Source organism: Coturnix japonica, chromosome 17 (genome assembly GCF_054131305.1).
Source record: "Coturnix japonica strain WE chromosome 17, WE-NBRP24, whole genome shotgun sequence".
NCBI lineage: Eukaryota > Metazoa > Chordata > Aves > Galliformes > Phasianidae > Coturnix > Coturnix japonica.
The window spans coordinates 3,148,396-3,166,623 of NC_140679.1; the positions used below are offsets into that span (position 1 = coordinate 3,148,396).

Consider the following 18,228-nt stretch of genomic DNA (forward strand, 5'->3'; position numbering starts at 1 on the left):
TGAACAGACTCCTCATGGCCTCTACCATTGCCACAACTGTGACTGTCAAAGGCACAAAGGAAATATGCTCACCAACGCAGTCCTTTGTTCTTTGTGTGTGATTTGCAGATATCTATCTTACTTTGAGCTCGGGGAATAGTCAGCTCTACCAGGTCTCTTACTGTGAGTAGCAGACTCACCTATCCAGATGCAGCCTCCAACATAAAGGCATAGTAAAAAGGCAGTGTACTACTAGGAGAAGTTCCTGCTTCTCCTGCCACGAAAGGCTGCACGTAGAACATGCACTCCAGCCTCACTGCACATACTTATCTTAGTCAAATGTTTCGGTGAACAAGAATTACAGTTTGGGATCTCAGGCACAGGAGAGATTTGAATAATATCTTGAATATTGCTTCCACTGTACATATATTACTAATTATTGTTCTACAGACAGACTGAAACAGGTCTTTGTGCCATACTAAATCCAAATACTTGCTACAAACCCAGGCAATCAAGTATAGGGGAAAAACCTCAGCACAGACTACTGCAACTGGATCACTGTATAATAGAAACTAGATTTTACTTTACTGATCTCTGCTGTATTTCAGACAACACCTGTCTTACCTGTGACATGAATCTTGAAGGTGAGTTTCTGGCCAGCAGCCTCGCAGCTGTACTCCCCTGCATCTTTCTTCTCCACCTGGCTCACCACCAGCCGACGCTGTTTGCCCTCTGACTCAGCCTTGAACTTCTTGCTCGAGGTGATCAGTTTCCCCTCCTTGTACCACTTCACCTCCGTCTTCTCCTGGGCCACCTCGCAGTTCAGCGTGGCATTTTCTGTTGGTGCAGCCTTCACCTCCTTCTGCACCTTCTCCTTGTTGATAAAAGCATCTTCTGCTTCTGGAATTTAAGGCAAACGGGCACATTTAAGACATGAATCTTTTCTACACAGCCTTCCCCAAATGCCCAAATTAGTCTTTGGACTGTACCGTTGAGGACAGCTTTCCCACTCACATTTCCTGACAGTGCTATGAACTGAATGCCAACATCTGAACTATATCAATTGCCAGTGAAGAACTTCCTCCCTGCCAGACCAAAACAGTTTAGATAGCCCTAAACTTGTTTTCATTTCCACCAGTATCATGTTCCAAAATCTTCAAAAATTAAAAAACACCCCTTTCCCCACTGTCCAGCAGCACACCAGCATACGCAGTCATTGAAAAGTCTGTTTCATACAAGGGGACAGGCATTAAATTGTCCAAACAAGCTGACAGTTGTAAGTTGCTTTGCCAGCAAAAGCCAGGTGAGGGGTCAAGGTTAAATTCTGTTTGTGATTAAGTCATAGTGAGGAAATGTATTTTTCTCACCTACTTATTTCTGAAAACAGTTCTAATATCTCCTGAGTTTTCAGAGGCAGTAATAAAATGGTTTCCCCTATGGAATCATAGAATGGTTTGGGTATAGAAGGAAGCTTTAAAGATCATCCAGTCCAACCTCTTGCCATGGTCAGGGACATCATTCACTAAATGAGGCTGCCCAGGGTCCCCATCCAGCCTGGCCTTGGACACTACAATGATGAGTCACCCACAACCTGCACTGGACAATCTGTTCCAGTGTATCACCATCCTCATCATAAAGAACTTTTCTCATGTCCAAACTGAGTCTACCCTCTTCACTTTTGAAACCATTGCCCCTTCTTATGTTGCTACAGACCCTGGTAAAAAGCCTTTTTCCACTTTCTTATCAGACTCTCCTAATAAATAGAACGCCTGTCTTCCTCCATTTTGGAATGAAAAGCACCAGCTTGAAGCCTTTCTATTTTTAAGCATTTCTTTTGTACCTGCTATAGAGAAGAAAACAAAAGAAAATACTGGAAAACCTTTTTAGTTGCAGGTTTCTTTAATTTAATAGAAACCACCAATGCCGCCGTCTAGCATTGTGACCAAATGCTGTCTCTGAGACTATTTAGGAAGAAGCATTTGCAGGGGTGTGCTTGTGCCCTGAAGATATCTTTAATATTCTTTAATTTCCCCTGAAATTATTGACTTCTCATTTTGCTATCATTGCATCTACTTGAGATCCCCAGGGAAATTCCCCAATTATTTCCAGCCTGTCTTAAGCTGAGGCTACCCAAGTCCTCTGCGTTCATAGCGTCAGAAGGCAAACAGGAATGTACACAAATTAAACAGAATTTAAGCACTGTCTACATCACTGAATGCTGGGGTTAAATGTGTCAAACCACTTAACTTTCCCCTCCTTCTTTGTTGGGGGGTTCAATACAGTCGAAACAATTTCTCTCATCTGTGACATGAATCTTGAAGGTGAGTTTCTGGCCAGCAGCCTCGCAGCTGTACTCCCCTGCATCTTTCTTCTCCACCTGGCTCACCACCAGCCGACGCTGTTTCCCCTCTGACTCCACCTTGAACTTCTTGCTCGAGGTGATCAGTTTCCCCTCCTTGTACCACTTCACCTCTGTCTTCTCCTGGGTCACCTCGCAGCTCAGCGTGGCATTTTCTGTTGGTACAGCCTTCACCTCCTTCTGCACCTTCTGCTTGTTGATAAAGGCATCCTCTGCTTCTGGAATTGAACTGGAAAACATTGGGTAAAATATACATTAGATATGAGCAACTTGTGACTGGAAGACATTAAAAGTTGCTTCTATGTTGTATTGGACCATTTCCTGGAGCAACTCTGCTTCACAGTGTTTATCACACATTATAATGCATCCTCAGCACAGTCCCTATGGTCATCCCATCCCTCTGGGTAGTCTTTACTATCAGCTTGGACTCCTAATTTTCAGATTTCTTCTAATGAAGACAATGACAGATCTTCATCTGTCTGTCTTTTTGATATTGCTCCACTCTGCACTGGATATCAGCCAAGTACAGCTCAATTATGAAGACCTCAAAATCAGGAAACCATAGAAATTTAAGAGCAGAAAACCATCTTTTGACTCTACCCTTTGGTAATGATATAGTCCTTAATATGGTGAATATTTGGCCTACATTAGATTTTGTAGCTCAGTTTAATGCATAAAGCATGGTTTTGTACTCTCAGCAACCCCTGATTCTTCAGAGAACTGGCTGATGTCATCTCCTCTTAATACCTAACACATATAGAAGAAAGTGTTTAAAGCCCACCTTACCCTTTGTGTCAACAAATGGAGTTAGCATCAGAAAGATATCAAGTGTAATTAGTTAGGCATACACACTTCAGTTAAGGTGATTCAGTTAATCACTTTGCTAAGTTGGATCGATTGATACATTGAATCTTTTATTGATTACTTTAATCACTGTTTTATCTGGTTCTCCTTTTACCAACAACTGGTTGCTGAGAGCGTTCATGCTAGTTCCTATTTGAGGCGTGGGAGAACAGATAAACCCTAAATAAATGGGCTTCCATTTCTATTCCATGGTTTGCCCTACAAAAGGCTGTAGAAGTGCAGAATATTTCTGACGCACTTACATCATGGACTTCTCTAGTGCTAGCCAGCTTCTAACAGCAGAGCAATTTTGAATAAGCTTCCTATGCTTGTTTGGGTCCCAGGAAAGATCCCAGGGTCCTGATGCTGATACCAAGACAGAGGCTCCAAGCATGAATGCAGGACTAGCAGTTGTGAGGGGGATTGACATTGCCTTTTATTTGCAGTGGAGACATGGAAGACCACTCATTCAGATCATTCATGCAAGCATATTCAGGCATACCCAGCTCAGGTGACCGGGAAGGCTCCTGCTCCCCAGCAGTCATGGCAAACCCTTCCAGGACCTGTCCCCTATCTCCTTCCTCCCCGCTGTCACTCTGTGAAGCCTTCTGCTGCCATCCCTTTCCCTTCCTTCATGACTTTCTCCTCTGCATGCTGTCTGAATTCTGAGTGGCAGCAGCTGCCCAGGAGGGTAAGTTCAGCTCAAGTTGCTGTGCTGCTGACCGTTGCAGTACGTGCAATCCCAGGATTCACACCACAGCTCTACCACCCGCACTGCAGTCCACTGAAGGCGAGGGAGCAGGGCAGCAAGCCAATGCAAGAATGCAGTTGATACACTCTACATTTGATCTCCCTGCTTGTATTGACTGCAGAAGCATCATTCTCTCTGCCCATCTTCAACAGCCCCTGTTTTGACTGATGATTTTCAGGGGAGGTTCAAGTTGGATGTTAAGAAAAACTTCTTCTGAAGAGGAATGGTGATGTGGTGGCACAGCTTTGCAGGGAGGTGGTGGGGTCACCATCCCTGGGAGTGTTCAATAACCGTGGAGATGTGGCACTGAGGGACGTGGGCAGTGTGCATGGTGGGATGGGGTGAGGCTGGATGTGGGGATCTTTGTGGTCTTTTCCAACCACAATGATTTGATGAAGATCAGAAGGGTTGCTTATTAGCAAGACAACAAACATGGCCTAGACCAACCAGGTGATGCAAAACTTCTCACAAATGCAATGGAGCTTTGGCCCACTTCAAATAAGGATTTCAGCATGCACCACAAATACTGAGATAATGAGATGGCAGAATCAGCCCTTTTTACTCTAGTTTTCTATAGGTTTCCAAGGTGTGCAGCACTTGTTTCTTTTAAGCAAGAAGGTCTAATCTGCATCCCATAATGCTCAACACTCAGCACCTAACATTCAACATGTCCTTAAAATGGGATTGTTCTGTGCTACCAGTGGAACCCTGGGGTAGAGGAACCCTGAAAATCTTTCTGAGTGCAATGGTAAGAGGAGAAATTAAGACTCAGGAAGCCATTGCACTTTGGGAGAAGCTAGTAAGATGAGGATTTCTGTAGTGAAAGAGCCAACCACTCCAAGAGTACTCATAATCCCTCCTGACTTTCACACCACATCATTTTGCAGTGAGTGCTGGACTTGCACGTCATGTTACAGTGGTACACATGAGAAATACAGCAACGGTAGCTAGGCAAGCACTCTCCACGTATGGCAGAGGAGGAGGTATTACATTACCCTGTGCAGCCATGAGCTCATCCGGTCTGAAAGAGAACAGAAAACCTTTGGTTTCTGAGGCAAACAGCTAATAATAGCCCTCAGCTAGCAAAATTCAAGTGTAAAAGCACTACATTGCTGTGTTTTCTCCCTACACCTCTGCAATAAGATGTGGGCTGGCTTTGGCTGCTGAGGATTAACTTGGTAGATTCCAGCTGTTTCCATAGTCTTTCTGTCATCGTTCATATTTCATTTTCTCTGACAGATACCTCCCAAATCTACCCTGTCTGTAATCCACTCTTTGCTGAAAGTGCCAATTTCCTGAGCCAAAAACATGAGCGACACAACTCACGGAACAGATCCAAAGGCCCCAGAATCACATCCACGTGGTGTGGGAATAGTAAGAGCTGATGGTTTAGAGTCTACACCACAGGCAGCAGCAAAACTGTCTACTACAGGAGCAGAGATATATTGCACACCAGGGACTGAAGGAGCAGAATGCCCCAAGATGGAGAGAGCAAAGACTGCAACCTTTACAAGGGAACAGAACGCAAGCTATGCCCTGCAAGGACACCAGGTCTGTGTGAGCAGAAAGGCAGTAGACTCCCAGTACAGTTGCTCCTCCACATAGCTGATCAAATGCCAAACCTTGACCAGGATTAAGCTCCAATGTGTTCACTGCCATAGGAAAGAAGAGGAGAAAACAGATTCCCTGTCCTGATCAGCTCAGAATACAAGACAAGAACTGTAAAGTTAACAGAGAACAAGCTGACTTACGAGCAAAAACCAGCAGAGTGCAGCTACAAATAAAACAGAAGACAAACCCTCGTCATCAGACAGCTCACTAATGGTCACTCAGAATGCAGCTGATGTGCCCATGCCTATCTGGAGCCTAATTTAAAAATTACTGGATCATGTGCAAAATATACTGACACCAGAGCAATCTCTACTGCAGCTGGAGTGAGAGATCTGCCTCTGTTCTAAACCCTCAGACTAATGAGAAACGGACAATTAGAAAGGTATCAATGGATTCATGACTGGTCATTACATTTACAGAACATGGAACAAATGGTCGTCAACGTGGGATTCAACACCTGCATGCACAACTGAACCTTTTCCCTTATCTTTTTTTCTTCTGATGTCTCTCTACATTTCCAGTAAATCAGAAGGGAACGGCCCTCTAGAACAGGTTGCCCAAGGAGACTGTGGATGCTCCATCCCTGCAGGCATTCAAGGCCAGGCTGGATGTGGTTCTGGGCAGCCTGGGCTGCTGCTTGGCAACCCTGCACATAGGAAGAAGGGGGTTGGAACTGGATGAGCACTGTGGGCCTTTGCAACCCAGGCCATTTATGAGTCTGATTAGTGGCATTTTCCACCTCATTGTGTCATTCAAATTTTGTAACCAGATCTCTTCAAACACCTCCCCTTTTCTCACTCCTTGCATGCCTGGTGTGCTCTTGCACTGTAACCCTGCAGACACCAGCTGACTACAAGAGCTGCACAAGTTACCCTCCTTGCCTATGTTTTGTTGCAGTAATTCATTCCTGGATGGAAAAGCACATGTAGAAAAGTGTTGCTATGACACTAGATGACAAAGAAAGTCCTATAGCCAAATTGTTTTGCACCAGAGAGGCTGTAAGTTGATCCTCCAAATGCAAGACACACCAAATGAAACCTTCCTTTATCTCTGGGTTTCCAAGCATTTTCTCACCTCTGACTTTCACTTGGAATGTTGCTTTGTCATCTTTTGTTTCACAGCTGTAGCTCCCTTGGTCTTTCAGGGTCACATTTTTGACCATGAGCTTGCGGTGCGTCCCCTGGGAGATGATGGTTTTCCTCTGGTCCTGCTTCACCTCTGTTTGATCTTTCTTCCATACGACAGCTCTGCTTGCAGCTGACACCTCACACACCAGCTCCAGGTCTTCAGAAGGACTGACTGATATTTCTGGAGTCGTTTTGGGCTTGTTGACAGAATTAATGGCTTCATCTGAAGAAAAAAAGAGAAAGTGGTTTACATCCTGACTCAGGCTTATTCAGCACAGCATTAAGATACAGTTAGAGCTGATTGTAATGTCTCTGCTCATTACATTTGGGTGATCGAGTTTCACCTCTGGAGGTACTCACATACAAACGTGTGCTTGATTCTCCTGTGTGAGGAAAGAGTAAGTTCTATGCAGACAGTTCTTATTTCTTTTAATCAATTCTGTATTCTGCACATGTTCTTCTGAAGCTAAAATGAAGGCAGCTAAGTAACATGTTTGCAATACATGAACAAACCTATTCAACACCTTGTCTCTAAGCTAACAAGCAGCGTTTGATGAGCACATCAGTATTTCATGCCCTTCATTCCATCCAGACAGAACCTGCCTGAGGAGCAAGCTGATGGCTGTCAGCTACAGGCAGACCTAGCTTAGTCTTGCATTTCTTAGAGCAACAACTGTTGCTTTCAGTCACTGAATATAACAAGGCCAATTGCTATGCCAGGCAAAATTTATGACATCAGTAAATAAATAATTCGTTAAAAATTGTGACAGGAGACATCTATTCTTTTAAAACTAGGTGACCAAAGAAGAACAGTCCCTCTAGAGTCAAGCTGTGAAGAACTAATAGCACCAACCAATATCACATACATAGATTACTTCCCTGCCCTAAGACCATCTTGTGACCATTTGGTGCTCCTAATTAAGCCCTCTTGATGGCTTTTTTGTCTGAGCCATGTGACATTTTGTGATGAGTTACTGCTAGTGTTCCCTTAACCCTACACCAAAGTAGGAGGTATCCATTCTCAGGGAATCATGCAGGCTTCCTCTGTATTTGATGCTCAGAGACAGCCCCAGAACTTTTTAAATCTTAGCTTAGCTCTCATCCAATAATGTTCATCAAACAGTGCAACCTGTCCTTTGGGGATGCCTTTGTTCTGCATCAACCAGGTCCAATGGAGTCTTCTTAGCTTGTTTTAGATCAGTTTTTCAACAGATAAAGCCAGGGTCTTTGAATTACAAAGTGAAATTGCAGAATGCATGATTCTCAACCAAACAGAACAGGAGGTGGGATGCAGGGTGAATACCTGAGCCAACACCACCTGCAAGCAATCCTTCAATATCTTAGGAATCTCTAGCCCTCCCAAATCCAATGTTGTGCTTGATCTATCATCTCTGCTGAGTTTTTAGCTAGCTGATGGTGAGCATCATGGTGGTGATGGGTGAGCAGTCGGACTAGAGGGTCTTAATCAACCTTAAAGATCCTGTGATCAGAGGAACGTGAATGTGCTGTTAAAGGTCACAAGCGCTGCACTGCAGCATGAGCATACACAGCGAAAGGCTTTCAGTAGAGCTTCAGTTCATAAATGAGGACTGGGTTATGGAAAATTGGCTCAAGATATAAACCAGAAAACAGATCTTAACGCCAGGTTCTGTGAATGCAACCAGCTGAATTTCACAGATCTTGAATTTCAATGACAATTTCTTGTGTTATTTTACCCTCCAGCTCCACCCTGAACAGGAACAGGTCAGTGACAAGCATTACTCCTCCAGGCTTGACCTGACAGTGCTTTACTTGTATTATGAGCTAATGGCTGTGCTTACAGCACCTCAGGGAGACACCTCAGAGATCACAGTGTCCTTCGGGTACAGCAGGAGACACTCAACTCTCCAAATGTGGAGTTTAATTTGTCCAAAGAAGGACAGGATTCCCATGCTAATAACTTAGGACCATTTCAGTCATAGGTTTAAAGATGATGTAAGTGCTGAGGCAATACATGAACTAGATGAATGAAGCCCAGATGTCAGGGCTCAAGTCGTGACTCCAGCCCCAGCTGGAGCTAAGGCTGTCTTGAATTCATCACAACACAGTTAGATTATTTGCTCATACTGTGGATTTGCATAGGGACAACAGGAAGGTCAGAATTGCTTCAATAGAGCTATGCAATCTTTGTCCTAAATACTGGAAACCCACAGCGTTGGACAAATAAAATGAATTAAGTCTGAAGTGCTTTACATGGATTGTGATCCTATGTTTGCCTCACAAACTTACCTGAGACTTTCCAATCAAAAATCAGAGTGTCATCTCCAATTGTGTAGATGTATGTTCCCTCGTCTTCTTTCGTTACAGCTGAAGCCACAAGCTTATGCAGTTTCCTTTTATCTTCCATTGTGAATTTCTTACTGGTCGTGATTTCTTTGCCATTTTTGTACCACTTCACCATGACATTGGCTTCAGAGGTCTCAGAAACAAATTCAGCTTGTTTTCCAGCAACGGCCCTGATTACTCCTCCAGTTGTCTCTTTGATTACGAAGTTTGCCAGTGCTGAAACAAAATATGGACACACAAAATACATATGATGGTAAAGAACTGCAGGGACATTGGTGACCATGAGGCATTCATTTATCATAAGATCAAACGTGCACGTTTAATCCTAGTTCTAATTGCTAGATTCTAATTCAGAAGCTGGCAAATTGGCAGCTTTTATAAACCACGTACCAGATTACCTTATCTCCACAAGTTGAAGGACATACACTGTACAGGGGACAGAGCCAAAGGAAGAAGCCCAAGGCTTCAAGAAAATGTCTAAAATAGGAAAACTGAGGAAAGAATTGGAACAAGCAAACTAGAAGGAAATCAATGGAGGGGGTATCTATTACTGCACTGTAACCCCCTGGCAAACAAATCGAGCCTAAAAGATGGAGATATCACTTAGGACTGAAAAGAAAAACAGAATTCCTTTATGGAAATTAATTGGAGCGCAAAAGTTAGATGATAAAACTGGCCCCTATTAACACACAGTGGAATAATTCACTTCAAAGATTCAAAATCTCACCACTGTCTTAGCCAAAAGTTTAAGCCTAAGTCCACGGTCCTATTTTACTGAGGGTAATTGAGCTTGTTTTCCAACTTCTTGTTAACATATCATTTCAAAACAGCGCACACAACTGAGTTGGGTCTGTTGAGACAGCGCAGTCAGAGCTGCTAAAATCAAAGTCTGGATTATGCATGCATTTGTTCTGCAGTTCCAAGAACACGCATGTATAATACAAATTCAACAACGTTCTACAGAATGCCTGTATTTAGGAGCTCGAGAGCCAGCTGATGGACACTGGGATGACTGAGATCCTGTCAATACATTTAACTCCATCCTATCATACAGTCAAATTTCATTCATTTTTTCAGGAACTGTCTCTTATCATTGTAGTCCCGTCACCACTGCTGGATGTGAGCCCAACCACACAAAAGCAGCTGCTGGTTTTTGTGGAGAGTGTTTATGCAGAATGGCTTCATGAGAAAGGACATGAAGAGATTCCACTAGTTAAATTGTAAAAGAATGAATGTGATTAAAGACAAAGACGGTTTATCCTAGGGACGGTCACGAGCTAAGCAGCTGTGGAGAAATCAGTATGTGAAAAGACAGGGTATGTAGCTAAAGATGAAATATGTATCTAGAAGCAAGGACGGCCTAAGGGAAAAGCAAGATGTGTAGCAAGGTGTAGACAAAGCTGCAAAGAAAAAGTATCTATAAGACTAACCACAAAGGTCAGATGAAGTAATGTCTAATTCACCAATCCTGAGCTTAACTTTTGCAATATGCATGAACTTATTACTGATTGTATAAATAAGATGCTGTAACACCTAATAAACGAGGCTTGTTGACCATGATAGCATGAGACTTGTCTCCCGCGGTTACTTCCAACAAATGGTGACCCTCGACGTGATAAGGAAAAAAAGGGCGCCACGGGTGAAGAACTGCGTTGGGTTCGGGTCCGGATTTCACAGCCCGACGGACGACGAAAGAGCTAAAATTGGAGCTCCGCGTCTCGAGTGACCACACAGGTGGGCTCGACCGACACGTGCTGCCGAAGCCTGGAGGGCTGCAACGGTACCGACGTGAGTAAAAATGGACAGGCAAGCAGCATATGATTTATTTTCCGCTTTTCTTAGGCGGAGACAGTTTAAGGGGATAGACTTGGGAAAGGAACTCCCTAAGTTATTAGTGTATGGGTATGCTAAAGGGTTATTTCAGAATCCGCATTTAGTGTATGATCTTGCTGAGTGGCGTAAATTTGGGGATACAATTTTTCAGGGAATGATAGATGGGGAGAAAATGGCTAAAAAATGCAGGAAGTGGTGGCGTGTGGTTTATAATGATTTGTTGCAATATCAGGCAGAAAAGGAAGCGGCAGAACAAGCTAGTGCTGTGCAGGGGAGGAATAAGAATTATAATGAATGGTCAGATTGCCCGGGGCCCCCTGCAGTGTCCACCGTAAAGTTGCCGCCGGCCGCCGAGCCTGCATTGCCAGTGGCTGTGGAGCCGAGTGCCCCGTCTCCGTCTCCCTGCACGTCTGTATCAGACGAGCCGCCTGCATCGGCCATGGCGCTACAGCCGGCCCCCTCGACCCCCCTTTGCAATGAGCCGCTCCCTGGGGCACAGAGTGACCTGGCGGAGGCCGTCGCGCGGGAGCGGGGGGGGGCTTGGGCTGCGCTGGCGCGGGCTTGTTTAGAGGCGGGAGACGGTGAGGGGTTGGAAGCGGTGCCACAGATGGTGCTGTCGGTGGGGTATTCGCCTAATGCTGCAGGCGGGACACAGGCTGCTATCAGTGCTTTAGATTGGAAGTTGTTGTCACTATTGCGGTCTACGGTCAGTCAGTTTGGAGTACAAAGTGAGCCAGTGAGACAGATACTGGATTATATCTGGAGTACTCAGGTTTTGTTGCCATCTGATTGTCAGGCTATAGCTAGGTTGATTTTTTCGCAGCACGAACAACTGCTATTTAATGCTTATTGGGAAGAGATGTGCCAACAGAGAGTTGCGATAGTTAGGCAGCCCGGAGATCCCTTGTATAATGTCACTGTTGAAGAACTTTTAGGGGTGTGTCCTTTCATCTGGACGGAGGCCCAGGCTTTATTAGAACCAGTTAAATGTAGAGAGTCAATGTATCTGGCCAGGCAGGTTATGGATAAGATCAAGGCACCAGGTGGGCTGTTGTCTTATATGGGAATCCAGCAGGGAAGAAATGAGGATTTTGGAGTGTTTCTAGATAAGGTAGCTGGAGCCATAGAGAAGGCTGGAGTACCAGAGTACATGAGGGAAATAATGCTAAAACATTGTGCACTTCAGAATTGTAATGCTACAGCTCGTGGCATTCTAAGTACTTTGAGGAGTAACTGGACAATAGAGGAGGCGTTAGACAGACTATCGAGCGTGCCCACGGGGGCTCAGGCTTTCATAGTTGAGGCTATTAAAGAGCTAGGGGCAGGATTAGAGGCACAGGCTGAGGCTTCTCAGAATCAGGTTCTAGCAGCCCTTGCACCCCTCCAAGCTGCAGTCGCTACAAGCCCACGCTCGCAGAACAGCTCCCTCGTGAAATGTTTCCGTTGTGAAAAAACTGGCCACATCCGTCACGAGTGCCAAGCCGCTGGGATTTGGTGCAGCAAGTGTCAATCCAACGCCCACAACGCTGCTGTATGCTATAGGAAGTCGGGAAACGTGAGAAGCAGCGCACGAAAGAACAGCGGCCGCGCTCCGATACAAGCTGCCGTTCCCAGCCAGCGGCCGCCTGCCCCCCCGCACACGTCGCTCGCCGCGTTGTCGGTCTCTACAGCACCCCCGCCCTCTGCTTCGCCCACGTCGTTCTCTGCGCCTCGCCATGCCGCCCCTCCCTCGTCCTGCGCGGCTGTGTCTCTGCAGCCCGTGTGTAACGTGGTTAAAGACACGGATGGACTGAAACCAGGGGATTGTTGTGACCCAGGTTCAGTAGATCCAGAAAGAGAATCGGACGCATTTCCTCCTGATGATACTTTGAAGGAAGCAGGAATGACAATTTTCCCTACAGCGTACTGTGATGTCTTAGAGCAATGCAGAGAAGAAACAATATTAAGGGGTGATGCTGACACGTTGCAGACCTTTCCTAATCAGGTCCCCCATTTGGAATCCCTGCCTTATGAGGCAGTGAAGGAGCTAAGGGAGTCAGTGAGAACATACAGAGTTCAGTCAGCCTTTACATACAATCTTTTGGTTACAAACAGTGACACTTACGCTATGACCCCTCACGATTGGAAAACTGTGTTAAGAATGATCCTCTCTCCTATGCAATACACCGTGTTTATGACTGAATATCAGCTACATAATTTGACTGATAGCTCTTTGCCTCAGACTCGGACAAATCCATGTGGCACAGCACCTCTTCAACTGTGTCAGACAAATGTCACTCACATTCCTGAATTTGGCCGTCTAAAATATGCACATGTAACAATAGATACTCATTCTTCTTACATATTTGCCACAGCACATACAGGTGAACTCAGTCATGACACCCGTAAACACTGGTTATCTGCTTATGCTGCTATGGGAATCCTACATACTACAAAAACAGATAATGGGCCTGCATATACCTCTAGGGCCACTCAAACTTTCCTCCAAGAAGGGTGTGTTAAACATACTACAGCCATTGCTCATTCTCCCACTGAACAAGCTATCACTGATCACATTTATCAAACATTGAAATCCATTCTTATTATTAAACAAAAAAGGGGGAATATGGGAGACACACTACAAGAAATATTATGCAAGGTTTTGCTTGTGCTTGTGATGAAGCTTTTGAATCATGTTCATAGAGATACAGCTTATGTGGATCGTCATTTTGAGGCTTCCCCAGTGCTAAAGGAACAGCCTATGGTTAATGTTTGGAATATGGCCACAGGACTTTGGGACTGTCCTCTACCACTGACAATTTGGGGTCGTGAATATGCTCTTATTTCCACAGGGACTGGCCCTGTGTGGGTTCCAGCATGATATGTTCGGACTCATCTGAAGGCAGAAAATAGCATCCAGCCTTTATAGTAATTGTGATTGTGTGTTTCTTACTTAGTGGTATTGCTTTGTAACTTGCTGTGTTATAGATAATATTACTAATAGTTTGACATAGTGTGTGATTTTCTGTTTTACCAATGCAGTCTCAAGATTCAGAGTTTAAGGCATTAGCTAGGATGTTGTGTGCTTCTTCTATTTTAGTAATAGATCAGATGTGTATTAAACAGGATTTGATGTAATCAATGCTAGAATCTACAGGAATAGCTCTTTTAATGTTTTAGTACTGTTTGGTTATGATATTATTAGCCTATTAATTAGCTTTTCTTAATTTGCAAAGACAAAACCTGGAAAGGAATTCTAGACAAAGAGATGACCCTGTATCATATAACGGATACCTATTTTACATCCAATTAATTGGGATCTGAAAATATAACCATGCATCATTTTAGACAAAAGTGCACGCTAATAGAACTAAATTTGATAGTTTATTTTGTTTTCCAAGCAGGTGTTTCCACTTGGGCTCTATATCACGCACTGGCCATGCGGATATGGTGTACAACTGGAAGAAATCCTTCAGACCCTGAATGCAGGAGAGAATCTGTGATGGATGAGAGAGGAAATGTGCACCTTGAAGCAGGGGACGCCCTGCTGGCACTACCTGTCGCATCCACCACCAACATGGCTTGCTGTTTCTCAAGGATCAATAAGTATTAATGCCCCTAGTGATACTCTAGTACATTTGTCCTCTAAAATTGGTTCTATTTGACATGCTACTTCATAAAATTGCACAATCATTAATCAATTATTAGCCCGGATAACTCAGTTGGTAGAGCATGGTTATGAACATCTTAAAAGCATTTATTGCACAAATTTTAGTGGTCATTAAAATCAATATATCAGAGTATATGAAAATTGAAGACTTTTCCTGATCAGTTACAGATTAACACAATGGGACCCTCACGGATTTATTTTCAAGTTGCAGAAACTTAGGTTGCAGTACAAACATGTTTGTTCTTTTTAGTAGGTTTAACAGTAATGTTGTTGTGTTGTATTTGACTTGTCTCTTTTTTCACTTTTAGAGTATTGTCAATCGAGGTCTTGATTGAGTTATAATAGTTATGTCATTAATATAAGTAGTGTTGTTACTCTATAGGCAGAATCTTGGAATTGTTGTAATACAAGAAGAATTTTATGGAGCAGCAGCCATGGATCGAGATGAGGAGTTCACAGAGCAGCAGCTATGGAGCAGGATAAAACTACATGAGAACTGATTGAACAAACGAACTGAACTGCTTGTTAAATATGATTAATCGGTCGTTGAACTGAGCCTTTTCATTTTAAAAGAAAACGGGGGAAATGTGGAGAGTGTTTATGCAGAATGGCTTCATGAGAAAGGACATGAAGAGATTCCACTAGTTAAATTGTAAAAGAATGAATGTGATTAAAGACAAAGACGGTTTATCCTAGGGACGGTCACGAGCTAAGCAGCTGTGGAGAAATCAGTATGTGAAAAGACAGGGTATGTAGCTAAAGATGAAATATGTATCTAGAAGCAAGGACGGCCTAAGGGAAAAGCAAGATGTGTAGCAAGGTGTAGACAAAGCTGCAAAGAAAAAGTATCTATAAGACTAACCACAAAGGTCAGATGAAGTAATGTCTAATTCACCAATCCTGAGCTTAACTTTTGCAATATGCATGAACTTATTACTGATTGTATAAATAAGATGCTGTAACACCTAATAAACGAGGCTTGTTGACCATGATAGCATGAGACTTGTCTCCCGCGGTTACTTCCAACAGGTTTTCACTGCAGATACTGCAGTAAGGAGAAACAGCCTCCGGACTGGACCAGCTGAGCGTGGCCCTACCAGGATTTGTTCCAAAGGTCTTATTACCAGTAGTGCTTCCTGCTGAAATACATGGGGGTCCTCCTTTGATTCCAACCCCAACCCACCCCACCATGCCCCCTGATAACGTCCATCAGGGCCACATCTCGACAGCTCCTGAACACCTCCAGGGATCCCACCACCTACCTGGGCAGCCTGTGCCAGTTAATTCTGTGGGCAGACCTGCCAGTCTGAAATATTATGCTAACATGACAAAGAGAGAGAAGAAAAGCAAAATTAAGACTAGCTGACAAGCCTTGGCAGGAAGTTCTGCTCTCCATCAATTTAGTCCCTGTGACTCTTCACAGGTGTTTTCTACATTTTGGATCACTGCTACAAAAAGAGCTGTTGACATCATCTCTTGTGGCCACCCTGACAGAAGAGCAGGAAGGCTGGGATGCTCTTTTTCCTATCTTTCCCTTCATTTCCTCTATATCTTAGGGACGAATCACAGCACAGAACACAGAAATCAAATGGCTCTACAAAGCAGATTGGCCAGTTCAAGTCAAAACAGCCACTGAAAACAGCCCAGATGCTGTCTGACAACAGCTGGACTGTTGGGGAGTCAGGTGAATGCAGTCTGCTGGCCCTGGGCAGGAAGAGGACAGCCCAGACTGTCACATACCTTTCACTGAAAGCTGATAGAGCATTTTATCCCCCTCACAGATGCACTGACAACTTGCAGCATCATCCATTGAGTCGTTGTGAATTTTCAGGGTGTGTTTCTTCCCCACAATTTGCAGTTCATAATTTTCACTGGCCTTGAGCTCCTTCCCATCCTTCATCCACTCCACAGTAGCACCTGTGTCTGAAAGCTCAGCCTGCAGTTTGGCTTCCTCACGCAGCTGAGCGCAGATCTTTTCTACATCTTTGCTCTTATTGGTAAATCTCACTGCAGCACCTGTCAGGAGCAAAGGCCTCGTTATTTCTATTGATATCAGGCTAACGTGGTCAATGTTTGCTGCAAGATCTCTGAAAAAGTATCACCTTCTGTTCCTGCACTCATCATTGGGTCAGTGCTGAGCAATTCAAGATATTTCATTTGGTCTTCTTGCCGGATTTACTAAGTAAAAAACAACCAAACATCTCCTTCTACTGATTAATAATGCTCTAAACATGCTTCTGCAGAGGTTTCCACCCAATGACAAACAGGTCCTCCCATCATGAATGTTTATTTGTTCTACTTTGTCATGCAAAGCTGATTGATAGAGATACTATTGTAACGATTGCTCCCCTACTTCTAACCCATTCCAGCGCAATCAGAAAAGCTGTCTGAACCTGGAGCTGAAAGTACTGCTCTATGGTGATGCAGTGGTAAACCTGGTGACTGAATGCACTGGCCAATAGCTGTGAACTGCAGACATTCATCAGCTGGCATGAAGCAATCTGGTTCAGATACCAAGCAGCTGGGTAGATTGGCTTACCCTACACTCAGTGCTATCATGTTTAGGTCATTACCAGGACTCACGTCAGTCCATGGGATGCAATTTCAGGTATTTGGTACAGTCAGTGAATACCTGCAGCCCCAGTTCTAATCATCAGATCACAGCAACTATGCCTTGACTGTAAGAGGAAAGGAGAAGGATCAAAGCAAATACCTCTCACTCTCATCTTGCTGCTGACATCAACATTTTGGGCAACAAATTTCACTTCTGCTCCATCATCGTTCTTGGTGACATTCTTTATGATTAGGCTGTGAGTAGTTTGGGTTCTCTTGATGATCCAGGTCTCGCTTTCCTGTAAGACTTTACCACTGAGGTACCAAGTGCCACAACACATTGTTGTAAGGTCAATAGTAAACATGGCATCCCCTCCAGGTACAGCTTCACCAGTTGTTAGGGGGGATTTCACAGCCAGGACTGTTTCTGAGGAAGAACAACATGGATGTCTTAATGCTCTTGAGATGCAAGTCTGGTATCTCAATTAGAAATGGAAGATTAAATCATAGGTACATTTCTACTTCTCCCTCTGCATGAGTGCTGGAAGAAGCACTTCTGTGCTTAAGATCTGTTACAGAAAGTTCTGCCTCTTGCACATGTGAGATATCAAAAGATAAGGATATTCATGTCTCTGTCACAGAAACAGAACTTGTATCACTTCAGTGGTAGCTGGAGGTTGATAGGAGATAGGAGAACTAAGAATAAAGGAAAGCCTTTGGTGTGTTAATGCACTACTATCCTTAAAGTCAAAGGAAACATCTTTAGGGAACTAACACAGCTGTTCATGGGGTTTTAGTGCTTACCAAGGTGCACGCTCCCTGGGAATTCCAGAGACGGGCTCTGTCCATGCGCATTGACTGCAGACACTTGGAACTGATCATCGGCCTCTGCAGACAGATTTACAGCCCCTGCACAGCTCTATATAACAGTCTTATAGAACTACCTCTAGTGGAAGCAATCTCCACACAGAGATCCTTTCCCAGCACACTCCGACACGGGGGGGGGCAAAACATACACACACAGCGCCGGGGGGGGCCCGTAACTGACCCCCACCCATCCTTTAAAGGGGTGGGGGGTCCGTTTTAATGGGGGGGGGGCCGAGACCTCCTTCACCCCCCCCCATCCCCACCCCATCCTTTAAAAGGGGGGTGTCCATTTTGGTGGGGGGGGGGCAGTGACAATCCCCCCCCCCCACCC

General features: G+C 44.3%; 1 protein-coding gene across 1 annotated transcript; it reads right to left on the reverse strand.

Moving 5' to 3' along the window:
- Positions 1–7,938: 7,938 nt before the first annotated feature.
- Positions 7,939–16,841, reverse strand: LOC146758050 (myosin-binding protein C, cardiac-type-like). Its single transcript, XM_085518656.1, has 3 exons — positions 16,838–16,841; positions 16,218–16,493; positions 7,939–9,211 (listed from the first exon to the last, which is right to left on the reverse strand). The coding sequence occupies exons 1-3, from the start codon at positions 16,839–16,841 to the stop codon at positions 8,916–8,918; spliced, it is 576 nt and encodes a 191-aa protein (XP_085374782.1). The 3' UTR covers positions 7,939–8,915.
- Between the last annotated feature and the right edge of the window lie 1,387 nt (positions 16,842–18,228).